Source organism: Gavialis gangeticus, unplaced genomic scaffold (genome assembly GCF_001723915.1).
Source record: "Gavialis gangeticus isolate Ggan-Ray unplaced genomic scaffold, GavGan_comp1, whole genome shotgun sequence".
Classification (NCBI taxonomy): Eukaryota; Metazoa; Chordata; order Crocodylia; family Gavialidae; genus Gavialis; species Gavialis gangeticus.
In genome coordinates this window covers 38,837,603-38,860,177 of record NW_017729031.1, presented here as the reverse complement: position 1 = coordinate 38,860,177, position 22,575 = coordinate 38,837,603, and the positions used below count along the sequence as shown (strand labels likewise).

General features: G+C 43.4%; 1 protein-coding gene across 1 annotated transcript in view; it reads right to left on the bottom strand.

The window, feature by feature from the left end:
- Positions 1–22,575, bottom strand: part of GYPC (glycophorin C (Gerbich blood group)) — a 73,082-nt gene that overhangs the window by 22,311 nt on the left and 28,196 nt on the right. The window contains exon 2 of the mRNA XM_019522628.1: positions 4,259–4,309. Within this exon, the coding sequence (XP_019378173.1) occupies positions 4,259–4,309 (51 nt within the window). The remainder of the gene's footprint in view (positions 1–4,258; positions 4,310–22,575) is intronic.

Sequence of the window (22,575 nt, the reverse complement as noted above, 5' to 3'; positions counted from 1 at the left end):
GTAACCAGCAGCACACTTATAAGATGGGAAACTCCCTTCTCGAGAGCATGGAGGCAGAAAGGGATCTTGGAGTCATTGTTGACTCCAAGATGAACATGGGCCGACAATGCAGGGTCACAGTTGGCAGGGCTAACCGGACCTTGTCGTGCATCCACAGGTGCATCTCAAGTAGAGACAAGGAGGTGATCCTCCCCCTCTATGCATCACTGGTCAGGCCACAGCTGGAGTACTGTGCCGAGTTCTGGGCGCCGCACTGCAGGAGGGACGTGGACAGCATGGAGAGGGTCCAGAGGAGGCCACCCACATGGTCAGGGGGCAGCAGGGCAGGCCCTACGAGGAGAGGCTACGGGACCTAAACCTGTTCAGCCTCCACAAGAGAAGGCTGAGGGGGATCTAGTGGCCTGTTACAAACTAGTCAGAGGGGACCAGCAGGCATTGGGGAAATCCCTGTTCCCCCGAGCACTGCCAGGAGTGACCAGGAATAGCGGTCACAAGCTGGCAGAGGGGAGATCCAGACTAGACATCGGGAGGCACGACTTCACTGTCGGGGTGGCTGGGATCTGGGACCAGCTTCCAAGAGAAGTGGTGCTGGCTCCTACCCTGGGGGTTTTTAAGAGGAGGCTGGATGAACACCTTGCTGGGGTAGTTTGACTCCGGTACTCTTTCCTGCCACGGCAGGGGGTTGGATCTGCTCAGGTCCCTTCCGACCCTACCAACTATGAAACTATGAATGGGTAGAATAATGACTCTCAGCCAGGGTGCTGTGGCACCCTGGGGTGCCTTGAGATCCTTCCAACGGTGTGTAGAGGGAGAACTGCAGTTTGGTACTGGTGCATGTACAATAAACAGTAAACTCAAGAACTTTCCAGAACTTTCTGAACCCTTGGCCTGGGTGAGCATGCTCAGCCAAGAGTTTAAAAAGAGCCGGAAAGTTCTGAAGAGGAGGTGAATGACACTTTTAAGTGACAGGTTGGACTGACAAAAGTTAGTTAAATATAGGAGGGGTGATTGGAAGAATGTCTGACTAACAGACAAAAGGTTTAAGATCACTGGATAAGTATGTGTGTTGCCAGAAGTTCAAGGGAAGTAATTATTCCCCTCTATTCAACGTTGGTGAGTTCACATCTGGAGTCCTGTGTCCAGTTGTGGGCTTCCAATTACAGAAAGGATGTGGACACATTGGAGAGAGTCCAGTGGAGGGTGACAAAAATTGTGCGGGGGCTGGGGGACATGTCTTATGGGGAAAGACTGAGGGAACTGGGTTGATTTAGTTAGAGAAGAGGAGACTGAGGTGGGATTTAATAGCAGGCTTCAACTCCCTGCAGGGGGGTTGCAAAGAGGATGGAGCTGGGCTGTTCTCAGTGGGGGCAGATGACAGGACAAGGAGCAATGGGCTCAAGCTGAAGCAAGAAAAATTGAGGTTGGATATTAAGAGTAATTTTCTCCCTAGGAGGGTGGTGAAGCACTGGGACAGGTTACCCACAGGCATGGAGGAGTTTCCATCCTTGGGGCTTTTCAAAACCCAGCTAGACAAAGCTTTGGCTGCGATGATCCAGTTGGGGCTGGTCCTGCTTTGAGCAGGGGGATTGGACTAGATGTGACCTCCTGAAGTCCTTTCAACCCTCATTGTCTATGATGCTAGGAAAAGTGGTCTGATGGGGAGCTAAATAAGAATAAAATGTTGTGAATAAAAGATCCTCAGGGTCTCCAGCAAGCTGAGCTCAGGAGAGTGGTGACTTCTTGAAAGGGATCTGAGGATTGGAGTGCTGGGGATTAGGATCTGAAGAGTGGATCATAATGCACCTTGGTTTAGGGAAGAGAAAGAGTCCTTGAGCGTGTCTACATGTTCATTAATGCATGTTAGATACTGTGCATTTAGTTTAGTACTTGCTTAATAAAGTCCTAACTAAATATGCAGTAACCCGAGTTACTGCACAGTAGTGTTGGCACCTAGTTAGTTTGTCATGCTTACTGTGCCTTAGCTTAATAACACTGCTCAGTAGGTTATTAGCAGTTTTTATTTGCCACTCTACTGTGCAGTGTAATTAGGCTAATGCACAGTAAGTGTCTTGTGTAGACGTGCCCCTTGAGAGTCTTGTGTGGTGTTTAGTTGTGTAAAAGTAACTCTTAAGAGAAGGAGAGAGCTGCTGATGTGATTCATCGCACACAAGCTGCCTGTCTCCCTGTCTACTCATCTGAAGTTGTTTCATCTCATTGAACCCTTGGTGGGCAATGTAGAGTTGGGAAAATATTGTTTATATTATTCCTTATCGTCCCTGTTTGTTTTTGTCCTGTCTCATTCCTGTTTGGTCTCACTGTTTATTATATTGTTACTCCTGTTTATGCCAAGTTGGTTGTCAATAATGAATCTTCATTATTTAACCTGCCCTTGGCATCATCATTCAGGCTGATATACTAAAAAAAAAATGAGTCCGGTATACTGTAACTGGCAGTGTTGAAGGGGATGTCATAGAATGATAGAAAATGAGGGTTGAAGGGACCTCAGGAGGTCACATCTAGTCCAACCCCCTGCTCAAAGCAGGACCAGCCCCAACTACATCATCCCAGACAAAGCTTTGTCGAGCTGGGTGTTAAAAACCTCCATGGAAGAAGAGCCCACCACCTCTCTATGTAACCTGTTCCAGTGTTTTACTACCCTCCCTGTGAGAAAGTTTTATCTAATATCCAACCTTAACTTCCCTTGCTGCAACTGGAGCCCATTGCTCCTTGTCTTGTCATCTGCCCCCCCTGAGACCAGTCCAGCTCTTTCCTCCTTGCAACCCCCCTGCGGGAAGCTGAAGGCTGCTATCAAATCCCCCCTCAGTCTTTTCTTCTTCCAAATAAATCAGCCCAGTTCCCTGGGCCTCTCCTCACAAGTCCTGTGCCCCAGCTCCCAAGCCATTTCTGTTGCCTTCCTTTGGATCCTCTTCAACTTTCAGTGTTGGCATGGTTTGGTAGTCCTCACACCACCCCTTTACTATCCCAGCAAGTTGAGAGTCTCACCTCCTCCAAACTGTTGCTGAAACAGGTATGGCAGGGTGCCAACCAATATTAGCACTCTTAGGGGTGCAAACACGATCCAGAAGATAAACCCAAAGGTTTCAAAGAGGAGCCCATAGTGTGAAAACTATTCTGACCTCTTGTGCTCTTTCTGAGTTCTTTGCAACAGAATTGCTCTATTACTTTCCTGCATTCAAAAAATGAGTGAAAATTAAGTGCTGGTATTTTCTGAATGATGTCTTGAGCCTTCTGAGGGGTGCCTTGAGTCTAAAAACTTTGAGAACCACTGGGTTAGAGATTTCATAGATTTCATATGAAATCTCTAGCCCAGTGGTTCTCCAACTTTTTAGACTCAAGGTATCTCTCAGTAGGCTCAAGGCATCGTTCAGAAAATCGTTCAGTATATAGTGATTTTTATTTGTATATCCCACTATGCTATACCTCAGTTTCTCCTTCTGTGAAGTGGGGACAATAATAATGACAAATGGGAAGCTCCTTATGCAGGGACAATGGCCAGTGAACTAATTGCATCTGCAAATGATGGTAACTTAAATGGCTGGATGACATTGTATTCAGTGAGGAGTCACCACAGTCTCACCCTGGCATAAACATGATCCAAAACTCTGGACATTTCTCATTCTTCCCCTCTCCTGGCTACAGGTTCAACATTTGGCTAAGTTCAATGTAACCCTGCAATTCCTACTGGGTGGGATGTGACTGTAGAATAAAATAACATCGTATCTTCACCAAAACGATGAGGCACGGGTTAGCTTTGCATTTCGACATGTGCTTAACCTTAAGCAGCTGACAAATTCCGAGCAGATGTAAAGCAAAACTTTTTTAGCAAGGAGCGTGATTTACCACTGGAAAGAAAAATAGCAAGGAATGTGTTAGATTCTCCATCACTGTCAACTTCTGAAATTAAGACTGGATGGGGTTTTTTTTTTTCTGAAAGATCTGCTTCAGCTGGAAGGCAAATGAATTCAGAGAAGCCCTATAGCCTGGGTGATGCAGGAAGCCAGACCACACGATTGCAATGGTCCCTCCTGGATTTAAAATGTAGGAGGAACTAGGCAAAATGGAAAACTAAGCTGTAAACATTACAAAAAGCATGGGCCGAAATGCTTTGTTCTGCTTTCTGAACATTGTCTAGTATCTGTACACTGGCTTTTGTAAGAAGTTGACCAAGTATGTGATTGTATAAGATGGGAAACAACTCTTAGTTGTAACAGTACCTTGAATAGCACTCGACACTTACCTGCAATGACAACAACATCTGTTCCAGCTGAAGAGTACCCAGTATCGGCAGCTAGAAATAGATCAGAAAATACAACAGTTAATTTCCAGAAAGGGGGTTAGTCATTTGTCTGCTGAAAAGTGCAATATTATTTCAACCTCCTAGAACTTAAACAAGATTTCTCATTAGCCAGAAACCTCTATAAAATCCCTCATTAGACCTTGGCTGTGACTTTACCAGTTTTATACCACTCTACTGCTTGGAAAGTGCTTGTCCCTCAGCGAAATATCATGGGCTAAATTCTGTTTTGCCCACCCAGTGCCTAATGCACAGCTATCAGCAAAGTCCTGGCCTACACAAGGAGGGTCATGATAACCTTCACCTATGCCTGTGTAGGTGTAGTTCTGTATTTCGATGCAGCTCTCACACTCCTGGAGGCAAAAACTACTTCCGCCTGCAGAACCACACAGCTCTCCCCTTCGTGTCAATGAGCAGATCTGAGATATGTCCAAAGACAGATCTTCATTTACCCAGGAAGTGTATGGCTCTTTATTCATTCCAATGGTGAACTTTAACCTGTGCTAAGATGCCTCCATCAACTCAGGATCCTATTTCCTCCTGACAACATAAGGCATAAGCATCCTAGCAGGACTGATGAGCTGAGAAGATGAACGTCTATGCAAACAAGAGCAAACAAGAGTAATGTGTCCCTCCTCTAACAATCAGGCTGGGAGGTGTTCACAGTGACATCTACTCTAGATCTCAGGGTTTCGGGAACTCTGCTAAGGCATACAAGGTTCACACTTTCCAATCATTACAGTGGTTCATGCCTTGTATGGCTTAGCAGAATGCCCCAAGCCCTGAGCTCTGCAGTAGATGTGGCTGTGAATACCACCTGCCCCTCTTCTTGATGTTGACTTATTGGGCAGCCAAGAAAACATCATTGGACTACAAGGAGAGCAAGTGAGAGGGAGCCTAGTGCTCAAGATGGAGGGCTGTGTCCTGGAAAGGAAGGACCCATGCCTTTTAGTCTCTCCTCCAAAAGCCATCCATGTATTCAGCTCAAGGATCCTTTGATGCCAAATGCACCAAGTACATTGATGTACATCTGGAATCAGGCCATTGTAAGTCATGGCACTATTCTGGATTGCATCTGAGTAACTGGGGGCAGGATCTGGCCCGATGGAGTTGCAGCAGTCAGGGTGGGTAGGGACTGTGGCTTGCGGTGCTCAGGGTGACCTGATAACAAATGGATCGCCAACACTTAGTGGGCCCACTCCACCCTCCCAGAGGTATGGTGAGATGTGACAGTAGAGAGAGTCTACCAACGTCCCGTAAGGGGGGTGAGGTAGTTACAGAGGGTTGGAGAAGGATGAATATCATACACAAGAGGGATTTCTTTTCCTGGAAGTCAGAGATCTTGCAGTTTCTTGCTATCAACCCACTAGACTGGCATCCCCTCTCTTTCCAAACATAGGAACACAGTCTTTCCAGTAAGGGATTTTGGGTCTTGTCTCCCAGCAGGTTTTTCTTACATGATGGAGGACTGTAATAAGGACTTCTACTCAGAGGCTTTCCAAAGAGTGTAGTTTGGGTCTCTCCTCCTTGCTGTGGCACTGGGAGGTTCAAGGAGGTGGAGCACCCTGGGAAGACACCTGCTCTCCGATCACAGGGCTGTTGATGGGAATTTTGATCCCAAACTGTTGATGGGAGTTTTGCCAATGACTATCATGAAAAATGCATGAATAACAGTGGAAAAATGGTCTCCTTTCCCCCCTACCACAGCAGCATCCACCTCCTTGAGCCACAGAGCCTGGCTCCTTCCTTCTGTTCCTACAGTGTTTTCCCTTGTGCCTGCTTTGTGTCCTACCTTCAACAGGCAGAAGCTTTCAGTCCTGCATAGTTTGGGATTAGGATGTTGTCCAGTGATGTGTAAAATCTGGGTTCACATCTCCTGAGGGGCAGATGGGCCTAAAACGGGTCTTACATTGTTCTGGGCAGGTAATTTAACTCCTAGGCCAACAGTTCCCAATCTTTGGTACAGGTACCACCAGTGGGATGCAGACAACGTGTCAGTGGTATGCATTAACAGATTTATTATAATTAATTTATACAACAAAAATTTGCTGGTGGTACTTAAGGTTGTATCATTTTAAATTGATGGTGCACGATCTGCCAGAGTTTGGGGACTGTCCTGGGTTATTGGTTGACAGGCTGGCCCATTTGGGTGTTTCCACTTCTGGGGGTTTACACAGAAACTCTGCATCTGTAGAGAAGTTAAAGCATAGGCTGAAACTAAGTTGAAATTGGAGCATAAATTGAGGGAGATAATTCTGAATTGAAAAGCTGATCAGGCATATGTAATAGGGACAGACATAGTTATGAAGGGGGAAAATGTAGTCTTGTAAGGTATTTAGGTATGTAAACATGATTCAGGCCATTACACAAGGTGAAGCTGAATGTCATTGGGTGATTTAGATACCCAAAAATACTGAACGTGACATATGCCTTGGCACTCAAATGGGCTTTTACCCCCTAACATTAATTCTGAGCATTCGCCTGAAATGTTCACCCATGACTAATTACATTAAGCATATCTGGGCACTCTGACTATTCTTAGGGAGGCATTTTGGATTAAAAAACACAAAACAAAACAGTGGTGTCTATTTTGCACCTATTCATAGCTCTTTTGAATATGAGCTAGGTCGTGGTTTGGCATAAATTAGTCTAGCTCCATTGACTTCAATTACTGTTATTTCTCTGCAATGTCCTGATGTTTATTATTTCCTAAGCATATATTTGGGTTGGAGATGGGGTGCAAAGTGAAGTAGAAGCTGTTTATGCCAACTCTGAATTTGGCCCTGATAAACTAAATTACATTCTCTCCTGGATTATCAGAGAATCATAGGAAGGGTTGGAAGGGACCTCAGGAGGTCATCTGGTCCAACCCCCCTTCTTCTTATCACATCAAAGAAGATAATATTACACTTTAAAAGCATATGGGATGTATCTGACCTTGCCCTTTTAAGTACCTGAGAAGGAATCACTGAAAAAATTATAAGCCACTGAAATAGGAGTTAAAATAGAAATGACATCTTGACCTTAATTAGAGCGCTTATTACGGTATCTCAAACTACTAATGAAACACTGTAGTATGTTAAGGAAAAAAACCCCAACAATGAACATTTTTCCTCCTTATCTTCCAGGAGGGAGTCTAATGCAAAAGTACATTGAGATAGACTGATATTTCCCTAATGGCTTCTCTCCGTGGACACAAGCCAATGTTATCAGGCTGTAATGCTGATCTCAGTTCTCCTAGTTTTTAAAATAAGTGTACCTTCATTGGCATCAACATCAACTTAAAACCGTGCAAGACTATTAATTATTTTCAAAGGTAAAGTCATCATAAGCTTTCAAGCTGCAGCATCTACAGTGGTGAAAGATAAAGCAAAAGGTGATTGACTTCTAGGGGTTTTCCATGTCATGTTTATTAAGAAGGCTTGCTTCACCTTGCTGTATAGTATTTATGTAATTACAAATTCCACCCATTTACTTACAAGACTAAATGGACAGTATGGAGTAACTTTTGCCCATACTTAGCATGAGTTGTTTGGAAAGGTCTTTTTGGGTGGAAAAGGAAGAAATCTTAATTCCAGGTCTCCCACAGGTTCTACAGTAGTAGTGAGGCCGTTATATCTCCTGCAACTTCCCACATCTAGGAAGGATATTGGATCCAGTGTAACAGAACCAGTAATTTCAGCCCCTCTTCTTAACCCACAATTGGTCACTATAGAACCAATAACCTCAGTAGCCCTGGACTTCAGGGTATATATCAAGGGCAGGCAATTATTTTGGCTGGAGGGCCGCTTAACGAGTTTTGGTGAGTTGTCCAGGGCCACAAGGGGAGCCCTTTGACAGGTGCCCCACCCCCTGGTTGCCATCTTGGGACCAGAAGTCCCACCCCTATACTATATATATATACTCCCATGCCAGGGGTCATCCCCCAGATCTTGGCCTCTCACACAGTCCAAGGGGTTTCTAGAGTATCTGCAATAGAGTCCAGGTTTAGAATTTGTGTGTCACCCACAAGATCTTTCCCAGGACCCTTTTACTCTATGCAGTGATGGAAGAAATTTGCCTCAAGTACATGATCAGAAAACTCTCATTATAATCAGGTCTCCTCAAAAGCCTTATGCCTCAGAAGAGATTAATTCCTTCAAGGTCAAACTATGTTACGTGTCTTTATGAGATAGATATGCATTGCTCTTTGACAAAGAAAATTCCTCTATTATATAGCAATCAGAAACCTAAAGGTGTGAATTCTAAAATACGTCCCTAGGTTACTGAATTACCACGTTCCAAAGATTGCTTCCAAATATTAATCCCAGATCAAAGCAGTATCACTTTAATTATAAAGGTACGGGGGTAACTCTCCATCCTTCTTGGCATTCCCAGTTGCGTGTCTGATTCAGATAGCAAGCTGGTGCCTTATCTGCAGCACTTGCTACTGAAGTGCTTTTTGATAAGGGATTAGTGAATCTTTGCACTGAGAAGTTTTCCTTTCAACACTGTACTTTTAAAACTGTCTAAAGAACTTCAGCCAGATCTTCTGAGGCTATAAATTTGAGTTGCTCTGCTGAAGTCAATGGTGCTATGCCACCGAATACCGACTATCACCATGTGACCATCACTGCCATGGCTGTTAGTTACTGTAAGTGGGAAAGTCTGATTTTTGCCTCTGAACGTCTTTACTCCACACTAAGATAAGGCTGTCTATTTAGCATAAGGCTAAAACCCTGAGGCCCACCTTCATTTTCCCCTCCCAGCCCCTCTACAAGCCCTGCAGGTTTAACACCCTTGTTTTAAATGGTTCAGCATCTCATTCAGAAAGTTGGCATAGCAACACTACTGACCTAAAATTTCAAGTCAAACCCTTCCCAAATGCATGCAACTGGTTGAAAAATCATGAGATTCACAAAAAAAAAAGAGTTTTCTTATTTACCGTTTTTTATCTAATATGTACATTCTGGTTCAGCTTTTCTCAGCAACCGTGGAAGATAGAAATTTTCTTCACTTTAAATGAAAATTGACAGTCTCACATAATGCCATAGATGTAGGAACTAGGATTTTAAGGCAATCGTCAAATATACTATGCAGTTCACCACAAAAATACAGAAGTCTGCAACACTGAGCCTATTAGCTCCCCCATACTTTGCAGGTGTCCTGGGGTTAAAGCCATTCAAGGCTATGAGGCACTAAAATAGTACAGTAGTGGACACCATATCATGTCTGACTTAGGCAGTCTCTTCCAAAAAATGCAAAAGGCACAGATTTAAATATTTGGCATTTTGTGGAGGACAGAAGCACCGTGTGGTTTGGAGGCTGATATACCAGCAGTTTATGGGGTAATTTGTTAAATAGCTGAGTTTTGGTCTCCTGATGCTATATCTGCCATTTTCATCTGCAAAATGAATGAGGGATGGGGCAGCCGCCATCTTGATTGCTAGTTGTCCTTCATGTGACTCCACTCCTCCACACTGATTGGTAGAGAGGCCCTGGCAGAGAGAGGAGGGAAGAAGGGGCACCTGCTATCTTATCTTCTGCCTGTTGTGCTGCCCCGCCAGCTGGTGTCTTCCCCTTCTGGCAGCGAGGATTGCAGGCTCCCACCTGGGAGCCAAGAGATTATTTTTATTAAGTTTTTTTTTGTTGATTTTGTGGATTTTGGAGACAATCCTGGATTTTGTGGCTTCTGCAAAACCTATGAAACTGCAAATTAAGTAGGTCCCTAATTATATGTACAAAAATGCAGATGTAAACTGAACCTGCAAAAAGGGTCATCCTTTGGATAAAATAGCTTCAAATGGTTTTAAAGAAATATTGTGGGCATGTCTACATGAGAAATTTTACTGTGCATTAGACTAATGCACAGTAAAGCATCATCTTCTACATGTGCATGGGACTTACTGCACAGTAAATTAGGGTAATGTGCAGTTTGCCAGTACCAAGAAATACAGGTACTAGATTAATCGTGCATTAGCTACTGTGCAGTAGTGCACGTGTAGATGGTGACTGGGAGCAATTTGCTCCTGGTCAGTCTAGGCAGCAGTGGGTCACCGGGGGCCGGCAGGGTGGGGAGCTGCCTGTACCTCTGGTGCAGAGCTCAGGATTGCAGCCTACCTTGTCACTGCTGGCTTGAGGTTATCCCCCATGGCTGAGCAGCAGCAGCTTCCTGAGCTCTCCCCTTGCTTTGCTTGCTGACGGGACAGGGGAGGTCGCTGTCCCTGCAGCATTGGGCTGGGGATGGAGAGCTTCCCTGTTCCCTCAATCCTGCTGCTTCTCATGTAATGCATGCTCCAGCCAGTTCCCACTCCGTGCTTGTGTCTGAGGGTATCCAGGAGTAGAGCAGTGCCAGGACCAGGGGGAGCCATGGTGGTGTAAGAAGTGTAGGAACTGCAGGGAGACATGGGAGGTAAGCAGTGCTGGGAAAGGGAGGTGGGATGCATCTGCCCCCGGTCTCAGTGCTGTTTACCTCCCTGTGGCTCCCCCCAGTCCCAGGGCTGCTTACCCCCCACCAACTCATGTTTCCCCCCAGTTCTGGTGCTGCCTACCTTCCCCCCACCCCTGCGGTCCTCACTATCTAAACCATCCTATACAAATCCATAATCTAATTTCTTATTAAAACTACAGCCCACCTTGACACAACACAAGACATAACACCCTAACCTTCCAGAGGTAATGCAGGGAGACTATGGTAGCCAGTGGTGTGCTTCTGTAAAAGGTTGTTAATATATGTTCAAGAGCCACACTCCATGCTACAGAGGAAGGCAAAATCCCCCATGTTCCATACTAGACCTAGCAAGGAAGGTCTGATAGGATGATGGAGGTCTTATTTTTTAAATCTGTTTTAGCAATATGGTAATTTATCCTTTTAATTAAATTATTGCTCTAAAACAGTGGTTTTCAAACTTCCTAAAGTCACAGAATCCTTCCATATCACTTACTCTGCTGCAGAGCTCCTACCCCTATCCTGAAGACTGAAGCAGAAGCAAACGACCTGACACAGTAATGGCTGCATACCACATCCTGGCCTTCTCTGTCATTATCCCCAATCTCTTTGGGGAACCCCTGATGACCTATAGCTCACAGGAATAATTCTAAATATTGAATAAAGTGCTGCTGTGAGCAATGTGAGATCAACCTAGATGCTGTAATATGCCAGCACAAAACATACATCAAACGAATCCATTTGTAAATATCACAAGCTGTTTGTGGACCGTACCTGAACAATACAGAGGACGACACTGAATGGATGAATTGCTTTTAATGAATAATTCTACCTGCTCTGAATGAAATTCATGGTAGGATTTTGCTTGCTCTTCTTTTGTCATTCCTTACCTACCATTTAAGAACCTTTTATAGATTTGAAGGCCAGATCACTTAGTCTGACCTTCACTAGAATGCAAGGCATCTAACTTCACTTAATAATACCCACATCAAGCTAAGGAACTTAAATAAAAATAGAACATATCTTTTGAAGATGACCTCCCTTCTTCCTCTACAGCAGAGGTTCTCAAACTGTGGTCTGCGGACCACTGCTGGTCCACCAGCTCCATTCAGATGGCCCGCAGAAAGGTGACCTAAGGCTAAAGCTGACAGACATTACACCCAACTTCCCAGATCTTTGCTCAAAAAAACAGGCACATCCATTGCATTAGAAAGATAAGACTACTGATATTAAAATATGAGTCATATGCTTTGATTTGTAGAACAAAAATAGTTTATTAAGTGGTCCGCTGACACCCTCAGCAATTTTCAAGTGGTCTGGGAAGAAAAACACTGAGAACCGCTGCTCAACAGACTTTGTGTGGGATTTTTCAAAGGCACTCAGTGGGTATATCTACACATTCATTAATGCACTGTAGTTACTGCGCATTAAGTTTAGTACTTGGATAACCAAGTACTAAATCAACGTGCAGTAGCTAGTGTAACTGTGCAGTAAAACCAGTGCATGGGTTTTTTCAGATGCTAACTGTGCAATAGCCTAATACTAGTGTGCAGTAGTGTATTAGCACAGGTTTTGTCCAGCACACTACTGCACAATGTGATTAGGCTGTGGTGCAGTTAGCATCTCACGTAGACACATCCAGTATTGACCTAACTGCTTCCATTTTTCTCACATATAATACATGCCCTTTCCCCAAAACTCAGCTGCTGGAAATTGGGGTGTATATTATAAGCAAGGAAAAGTGATAGCAGCAGTTTCTGTCTCTGGTGGGGAGTGGAGTGGGGGGAGCAAAATGGCGGTGCTGCATGCGGGACTCTTTCTCTTATTCCCCAGTAGAAACCCCTACTGCAAAAGCTTCTTCTCAGTTACTTACTGCTACTTGCCTGTATTTTCAAGGAACCTTCTTTTTTCTTCATTCTGCCTTTCAAAAACAAGGTAGGTATCTAATTTGCGGGAATGTTATATGGGACAGAATACAGTAAATTCCTCCTTACTTCAGTGGGAGCACATTATTCTGCATATCCTAATCAGGCCAATATCCTAACTCACTTAAAATCCTTATCAAGTGATAAGCAATCAACCTAATCCCGTAGGAAACGGGTCCCACATGTAGAGACCCTTTCTGTCTAGTATTACCTGCATAACATTTCCTCTCCCAGGAACTGGTTCCTTTTTACTGCAACCAACAATGTCTTTGGCTCCAAAAGCAAGTCTGTAATTTTGTGTAACTGTATAGGATCACAGACAAATAGGGTGGAAGGGACCTCAGGAGGTCCTTCTAGTCCACCCCCCCTGCTCCAAGCAGGACCATGCATGTCAAAACCATCCCAGACAAACATTTATCTAACTGCCACTTAAAAACTTCCATTGACAGAGACTTCATAATGTCTTCACGTAATCTGTTCCAGAGCTTAACCACCCTCCCCATTAGAAACCTGCCATCACCAATACAAAACTGGCCATACCAGCCATTTAAAACCCATGAAGCCCCACAGTCCTAACATGCATGAGAAATCATTTTTGGATGCAGTTCCAGTGTGTCCTCCTTGCCCTTTGCTTTCTGCCTCTGTCTTGTTCACGCATCACATTCCTGAGAAAATCATTAATGCATTAACCTCAGCTTGCTGATTTAATTTGCAAGTCATTGTTAAAGCAGGTGTGCTGTGGCTGTATTTGTAGGACTGAATTGAGTGGCCATCTGAAAACTTCATTTAAAACCATTCTCTGGACTTTGTTCCTGAAGTATATGTTGCATTACACCCCTGACTTTCTAGAGTTAAAAAAAAATCTTTATCCATTATCTATTTAAACACAAGCTGCTAAGTATGTGATGCCCCACTGGAATTGGCATCTACTCTTATGAAGGGTCATCAGTCTGAACTCATCAATCTGACACTCTCAGCTGAAAAACCCATCACCATCTCCCATTAGATAGCAAAACTCATCAGTGCTGCTCTTTCAAAATTAAGGAACAGTTTCTCATCTGTCAATCTGGATAAGAGACAGAATAATTTGGCTCCCATTTATATGGGAAATTATTACAATGATAATAATGGTGAGGTAGGCGGAGGGAAAAAAAAGCAATGACCGCACGATGGTTTAGGTAGCTAAACGGATTGCATTCAGAAGCAAAGGTAAAATGTTTATGGTCACATGGCTTGCTTCACAGTTAAAATATGTAGGACCCAGACCTGTTCTTTGTCACATCAGCGAGTGTTTTGTCATTACTCTGAAGGGAACAGGATCAGGACCCTGCACGAATCTGGATGTAAAATTTAGTCAAGCAGATACATAATGGAAGAGGAGAAAGCTGGCTATTTAAGAGTGTTTGCTCTGCTAATGCAGGACAATGAAGCCATGGGGTATTGTCAAATTAGTATAATTATGGTAATAGTGTCCACATAATCTCAGCAGTTTCACCTTTGAATCTGGCATGCAGTGGAAATGTCTGAGTTTAGTTCTTACCACAAAAAATATCTTTAAGTATTCTACAGTGTAAAAAAATGCTTGTAATTACTAAAGGCACTCGAGACAGCCAGAGTGTCCATTTACTTAACTATGCAGCTCCTTTTTCCATCAGCTGTGAAGGGGAGGCAAACTTGGCTCTTTGCCATCTAAGCATTGATGTCAAGAGCAGAAATGAGATTTTTTTTGGACAAATAAAGCTGTCAAAAATAGGGGCATGAAAGATCCAAAATTAATTACAAATTCAGCCAAAAAAGGGGGGGAAATTAAAAAAATGCCAAAATAGTATTGAAACAAGACTTCTCAGTGTTTTGTTTCAAAATGAGGTTGAAATTGGAAATTGAATGGAATGTGTTTTAAAAAATAAGAATCATTCAATAATCCAAACCAAATTCAATATTTCATATTGGATCCATTGGAACATTTTGGCTGATCTAAATGGAAACTTTTGGATTTCTCATTTTGTTGAAAAGCCTTAAACTTTCTGTTTCAGTTTAACCCCAGCCATTTTTTTCTTGATGTTTTTAGGCTCAGGCATTGGAAGAGGGAGAGAGAGAAAGAAATTCATTATTAGAAACAGACACATGTTTAAGTACTTGTACTCTCCAGTTCTACTTGGATAAATCCCAAGTGCAAATTTTGATGGCAAAGAAGACAAGTGCACATGCTCTACTGAAAACAGGAAAATAATGCCACTTCCCTAATAAAGTTGCAGAAAGGAACAGCATTGAGACTCCAGTCCAGGAGGATATGTGAGCAGGTACACCTAAGCGCACAGAATCAGAGAATCATAGGGCTTGTCTACACATAGCCCTTTTATGCAGGATTAGCCTAAAGGGTGCATGTCCGCACGTGTGCACCCTAAATGCACCTTAAAATGGTGATTTTACGTTAATCCCACCTAAATTTGATACCTGTTTAAAGCAAGTACCAAAATTTAGGTGCGATTAGCTAGGTTGCATTAGCCCACATGTAGATGCTTAATGCACATTAACATGGTGTGCATCAATGGATGTGCATTAGTGAGGCTACATGTGGACTAATGTGACTTAGCTACGTGGGCCTAAATTTAATGCGCCTTAATGCACATTAGTGCATATACATGTAAACATGCGTCTAAATCGCCTTAATGCGCCTTAAAATAGGCGCGGTGAGTTTAAGTGTGCATCTAACTACACACGTAGACACACCCATAGGGCTGGAAGGGACCTCCAGAGCATTCAATCCAGCACCCTGTATAAGGCAGGATCATCCCTATCCAAACCATCCACTGGCTAACCTATTAGCAATACTACATAACCCACCCCGGCATAACCACAAGACATAACACCCTAACCTTAAGTGTTATATTTAAGTATTGTAGGAATTGTACAGGAAACTGGCTGGATCTCTTTTCAAAATAAGGAAGGGCTGTGAGGCTGCTGAATTAACTAGGAACTTGGATTTTGTCCACCTATTATAGCACACTGTATGTAATAATTGTTTACCTCCATGGACAGACTTGTTTTATTCTTTATATGAAAGAAAGGTTAGAGAGATTGTACATGTTGTAGGGCACATCTTTAGGAGTGAAGGAATACTAGTACCTTGTGAGTCCGGGTCTAACTTATTCAGATAAGCCTGAATTTCATACTATCAAATGCACAATGGAATTACTCATGGATTTCAACACACCTTGGATCACACCTTATTGTAAGGCAACAGTCTGACATATATAATATATTTATGTGCAGTTGTACTGGTAGTGTAGGAGTGATGTAGTGATGACGGTTCAGGAATTATGTGAGAGGCAAGGCTTTTTTGTGGGTGATATCTTTGATTGTACCAACTGCATGGTAAGGATAAGGATAGGATAGACATATTTTTGAATGCAAGGCATTCTTCATCAGGTCTGAGGGAAGAAACAGGCACAGCGATGAGTCAAAACAGTGTGTAGGGTTGTAAGATTGGAGAGAGAGATTCCCAGGGGTAGCAGACAGACAAACAACAGGAGCTGGTCACCTATAGGGACTAACATTATAAATAGGGACTATACCTTTTACGAAAGAGGAATCTAGCAAAAAGAAGAATGCATCAATGTGTAATTGGATAGTTACAATACCCACACAGATTTCCAGTTGCATAGGCAACATAAATTGCTGAGTTTCCTAAGTGGCCTATATGACGTTGCAATTTAAATATTAAAACAAAAAATGCCTCTTAAGATCTTATGTCTGCCAGATCCACATAAAAGTATGGTTGACAGGAACACTGACCATCAAGGAAATGAAACATAGAGTTTGCTTCAGCAAAGGTTGACAAATAGTTTTTTATAGATCTAAAAATGTAATGCTTAGATTAGGAAAAATAGACTCGAATTAGAATATCACCTTGAATTTGACTGAAAGACATTAAATGTGGATGGGAACATTTCCAGTAGATTTCAGTGAGCTTTGGATCAGGCACCTTATCTGCACAGAAAGTGCAGAAATTGCTTTCCTAACACATGCAGGGATTTTTTTTTCTCTGCTATAGAACGTAACAAAGCAGGCCCACAATTGTTAACTCTTGGAAACAGGAATCCCCTCTAAAGTGTTAATTTTTAGTGAAGTAATGCAGAGCAGCTCCTATGTCCTGCTCCAATGCTTGCCTAAGGCCGTGTTTACTTAAGTATCTAAAATGAAAATGTCAGGATGTCTAGTGTATGCTCATTAAGGATGTGTGAGTCCAATTCCTAGGGCACTGACAAGGTCAATAGTATTAATGGAGATATATAGGCTGGAAACAGAATTTTCTGAGTTTTTAAATACTGAGCACATTAAAAGGAAAATAAGACATTCCAAGACACAATGCAAACTTACAGGCAAAGTACAGCTTGGGGCAACAGCATTTCTCATTCTCCAAGGCATGTGAAAATGAATATGTAGATTTTGCTCGGATGCCTGCTCTATTAAAAAAAAAAAAACAACTCCCTTCCCCCATCCTCCACACTCCCTCTGCTTTTATAATATGAAAGGCATTATCATTTCTTGGGGCTTCTACTTTTGAGCTTTATTAGTAAAATCTTTTGTTGAGTTATAACTTGCCTGAATCTTCATATTGAGACGGCCTAAGATGTATAAAAAGGAAAAAACAGCTCTCATATTTTCTTGGACAATGGGCTGGCATTGCCTAGCAAGAATCCTATATGTAAAACATTAGCAATGCTGCCCTTAACATACTGCTGGAATACTATATATTGGATGCTTTTCAGTGATGGCCTTAAATGGCTGTGAGCTCAGCTGCAAACCCACAAATATTTTGTCTGTACCCTCAGCCTGAATAGTGGCTCTGACACAATTCATTTTGAGTACCTGCTGGGATGCCTCAAGGACGGCACTCACTCTTGAAGCTTATGGTTGAATTCAGGAGTGACTGTAGGTCTCATCTTAGCTGAACGTTTCCATATTTAATAGCATACAACGCCCACCTAAATAAAATGCACACCTTATTTTTGGAAGGGAGGATGCAGGAAAAAAGATTTTTCTAGTCACGACCAACTGTGTGACATAAAGTCCTCCTGGAAATACAGTGTCCAGGAACTGAGGCATCAGGAATTTCCTGGTGTGGCAAACTGTCTCTGTGATACTCTATGTTTCCAGGAGGACTTCATGTTGCACAAGTTTAGTCCTCAGATCCTTACACAGGACAGTAGAGAGACTGTTGCTTCTTTATTTTAAGTGATTCATTGTATATGTTTTTGCCAATTAAGGATTGTTTCCACATCACAAATCTCATCAAGATATTACCAGCAGCTCACTTATTCCTTTGAGCACAAGCTGCTGTGCTCAGCCAATAGCTACAGCTGTAAAAGGGTTAACACAAAAATCTACCTCAATGTCTCAAGGAACGCTTCATTTTCAGCAAAGAAAAAAAATTCCCCACCTAAAATCCCATCCCCAGTTTTGGGAGGCTGCCTTTTGAGGGAAAGCTATGTGTTGTATGTGAAAGTTGTGTGTTGTATGATAATGGACATGTAGCCCACTCAAAAATATGTTGATGGAATAAAGTCTTATCCAAGAAGCTTGAAATATTAGGGGGGGGGTTCACATTACTGATCCCCAACACATTGATAGACCTCTTATTCTCCCAGGAACTCCCAGGTTGACACATAATTTACTTAGGGCTAGGTAGTATTCATTTATCTAATACTACAACCACTCATATCAGTGCTTTCAAGCACAAATGGTTCAGAAACTTGGGGCTGAGAGTTCTTAAATTCAAAATGCCCAAACTGGTAGTTTTCCTAAAACACTAAAAATATGCCAGTCATCTCTTTGGCAGTTCAAAGAATGGGGGAAAGCATTTAAAATGCCCAATGAAAAGTTTTCCTTCTTTCTGGAGAAGGGAGGGGGTCAAAATCTTTAATTTTGAAAAAATGTGGACAGGTCATCTTTAAATGGTTAAAGCCAGGAGAGCCTTTTTTAAAAAAAAATCAGTGGATGATCCAAGTATGCAATTTAGGGGCGAATCAGGCTCAGTATTTTTCAACAGCAACAGCTTTGCAAAGGACTTGGTTCAACTTACTTTTGAGTCACAGTATTTAAAGCTGTTGGACTGTTTCTTTTTGAAATGCATGACATTTGAATAATCAGGAATCCAAAATAAACAGTCATTGGACAAAATTGCAGTCAAGTAGGTTTAGTTTGGATACCAGGGAAAACTTCATTACTGTTTGATCATGGCTGTGGAATAGACTGCGTAGGGGAGTTGTGGAATCGCCTTTGTTTGAATTTTCCAAGCATAGTTTGAATAAGTGTTCGTCAGCAATGATCTAGGAGTAGCAGCACCTGGAGCGTGCTGTGAAGAGACATAGTTGGAAACCTAGGAGATGCTGCCCACATGCATTGCTTGGAGGTCACAAGAAAAGCTCTGCAGCCCAGAGCAGGTGGGAATTGGAAAGGAGGATGCTTGGCAGCAGCAGAATGAAGCAGAGATCTTAAAAAGGGCTTGGTTATGAAAGACGATTGAAGGAGCTAAGTTTATGGAGGGGATAGGATGACAGAAAAGGTAGTTTTGGCTCTCCACTTAGTGTGTGTGAGGTGAGGGGTGGTGTTCCCTTAGGCCCGTTGAGTGTTGGGTGTAGCCAAGACTGGGAATTTTGACTGGGTGTGCTGATGTTCCTGCTTGGACTAAAAACCTTAGAGGTTCTTGATTACAAGGTCTTGCTCCTCCACCCAGGGTCAAGCCCATCACCACATTTGCCATCAAGCAGGAGTTTTTCATGCCCCGGTCAGATCAGCATGGGCTGTGGGGCAATTGGTTCTCTTCTTTGGCCAACTCAACCGTGTTTTAATGAACGACATCCTGTCCTTGCCGTGGTGAGACATTGAGAATGGCCTGGTCCCCCTGCTCTACGGGTGGGAAGTTAGGATGTTCCTGGTGCTTTGCGGTTTTGCCTGGCAGGTGTGCAACAGGGTTGTTAATACTGTTTCAAGAATAGGTTAGAAAAACCCTTGCCTAGGATGGCTTCGATAGGGATGATGCTGCCTTGAGTAGGAGGTTGGACTCAGTGACCTCCTAAGGGTCTAATTCCAGCCCTAATTTTCTACGATTCTAAAATCCAGTCATTCCTCAGTTGACCCCACAATGTTATAAAAGTAAATATCTGAAATTCAAGACCTGAGTTGGAATAAGGAGGCTGAAAGACTTCTTCCTAACACATGACTAAACAGGAGCAGTCATTGCAGATATCCACTTACATTGGTAGCATGGAGGCTGCTGTTCTACCCGGCAAAATGAAATCCCATTCGCACAAAGCACTTTGCCTTGAACTGCCTCTGCTACCTTTTGAAGTCAATGGCAAATCTCCCACTGACTTGGGCTTGCAATACAGTGTGGGCTGCCTTTGAAAATCCCACATGTGCAGATGTCAGAGAAGAGACAGAAATAATGAATGTCAAGGGGATTTTTTGTTGTTGAGGCTACCGGACAGAGAATGGCCATGTGCGAATTCGCCCCTGTCCTCCAACTCCGCAGATGAATTGAACAGTGCGTGCTACCTAGCCATACCACACCGATCTCCCTCCCTCCTAGTCCGTTGTCAAAGGGACTCCACAGTTTTCCATTCTTTTTTCATATATTGAAAGTATTTTGCAAATTGGCTTCAAAGGAGTCAGCTTTGAAACCATGTCATTAGGTGAAGTTATCCCACAGAAACACCTGCTAGAGGAGAAAAACAATGCTGCCCTCACAACAGCTGTGGAAAGTATGAAGTCAGATGGAGAGTTCAGCCAGCTCAGACTTAGATTAAAGCCTGTTTCTGAGCCAAATTCCATCCACAGATATGCACAACTTGAATTTACTTCAGTGGGAGCTGAGCTATGCTTATCTAAGGGCACTGTTGAGGCAATAGGATTTATCTGCTGCAAGTGAGGGAGAGTAGCAGAGACCCATGCGCCTCTCTAGAGACAAATTTTAGGTCCCTTCAGGTCTCTCTGAGGTTACAGACTAGGGATGAGTAGCAGAGAGGGTGCCTGGGAAGCACTGGACAATGTTTTCCCTTTCTGCAGAGGCAATCTACTCCGTGTCTGTGAAATCACAGGTTCCCTCCTCTGCCGTGTCCCAGGTTTCTACGTAACATTGCAGCAGTGTGATTTTCCAGCCTGCTGTTGTGTTTGCTTTATAACATCTGAACAGCATGAACACCTCCAAGGATTAAACACACAGAGAGAAGCAAATCTTCCCCCATCCAACCCCCCTGCCCCCCCACAAAACCCAAGAAACCCACCAATGCCATTTGCTTCATGTATGTCTCTTGAATAATTAACAGTTGGGGAGCATTTTCCCCCTCATCAGCCAGCCAGCAGAAAGCATACCTCTGGATTTGTATATATGTTGCATAATAAACATGGACATAATCATCTTTAATAAGCACTTATACAGGCATTACATCATTAAAGCCCTTTACAAGAGACTTTAGCACAAGAGTGAAGAGCTCAGTTGTACATAGGTGTGGGAGGTGAACACGGAGATTATTCCCATGCTTTCCCTACCTTCTTGTCTTCCCAGACACAATAGTACTCCTTAGGTGCGTCTACATGTGCATTAACACACTTTAGTTAATGTACATTAAATCTAGTACCTCCATTGTAAGGTACAAAGAAAATGTGCATTAGCCTCTCTTAATGCACATTAAATAGCATGGTTTTAAAGTGAGAATTAATGCACATTAGCCTATTTGAATGTGCGTTAACGAAGTAACACATTTTTTTTTAGTGATTCTTTAATACACGTTCAAATAGGCTAATGTGTATTAAAGTTCGCATGTAGACATGCCCCTTATGCTTTGCTAGGAGCATGAACAGCTTCAGGCTGCTTTTTGTAGTTGATATGGGGCCATCTTCCTCTGCACAGCTGTCCTCTAAGGACTCAGGAGTGGTTGTTTCTGCACAGCCCTGCAGACCTGGAGTCTACACATGGCTCATGCTGGGCCAAGGGGTTCAAAAGCAACTATGAGCCCTGAGGGGTAAATGACTTCAATTAGAAGTGCAAAATGCTCATGTAAAATGAAAGCTTAGGCACTCTGGGCTGGTCTAGGACTGAAACACATGCTTAACTTCACATATGCTTGCAATTTCATGAAGTTTAGCAGGATTCCTTAAAATTAGGCTCACGGTTAAGTGTCTTTTTGGACCAGGCTGGAGAAACCAGCATCTTGCAGGACTAAGCCTATGTTGGAGCCCCACTGTTGTCCACTGAAGACCAGTTGGTGGGTGTCCTTGGCCAAAAATCTTCCTTTCTCTTGTGATTGCATGTTCTGCCGGCATTCAGAAGAGGGGGAGAAATACCTCTGGCATTCTCCATTCCCTTTTTGGCAGAGGCACTAAATGTACAGCCTGGCAATACCATGACACTCCTCCTTTATGCAGCTTTGGTCACCTTGAGGTTGGAGGAGCTCCTGCCCCACTCCAGCTGAGTGGCATGGGGAACCAGGCTCAGTTGAAGACAGTGGTAGCAGTGGCAATGGGTGGATTCCTCCTCCCTGTCCAGTCCCCCCATACGTTTCCTGCTGACCTGGGATCAGGGCAGGAGCGACTCTGGAGCTCCTCCCACCCCTGGAGGAGCTGGGAACAGCAGCAGGGGGGGAATGGGAGGGGAGGGGAGATGTTGCTGAGCATGGAGGGGAAGGAAGGGGATCGGGGGTGTGTGCAATCTCTCTGCTTTGGTGCAAAAAAAAAAAAAGCCCTAGTGGCTGCTCCCATGGCATGATTTGCTTGCCCTGGGGAGGTGCAGGGGAAGCTGGGAGTGAGGGTATAGCCACCCCTGCAGCACTGGTGCTCCTGAACCCTGCTTTATAAGGGCACTATTCCGTGGCTATGAAGGCAGTTGGTTCAGATAAGCATGCCTA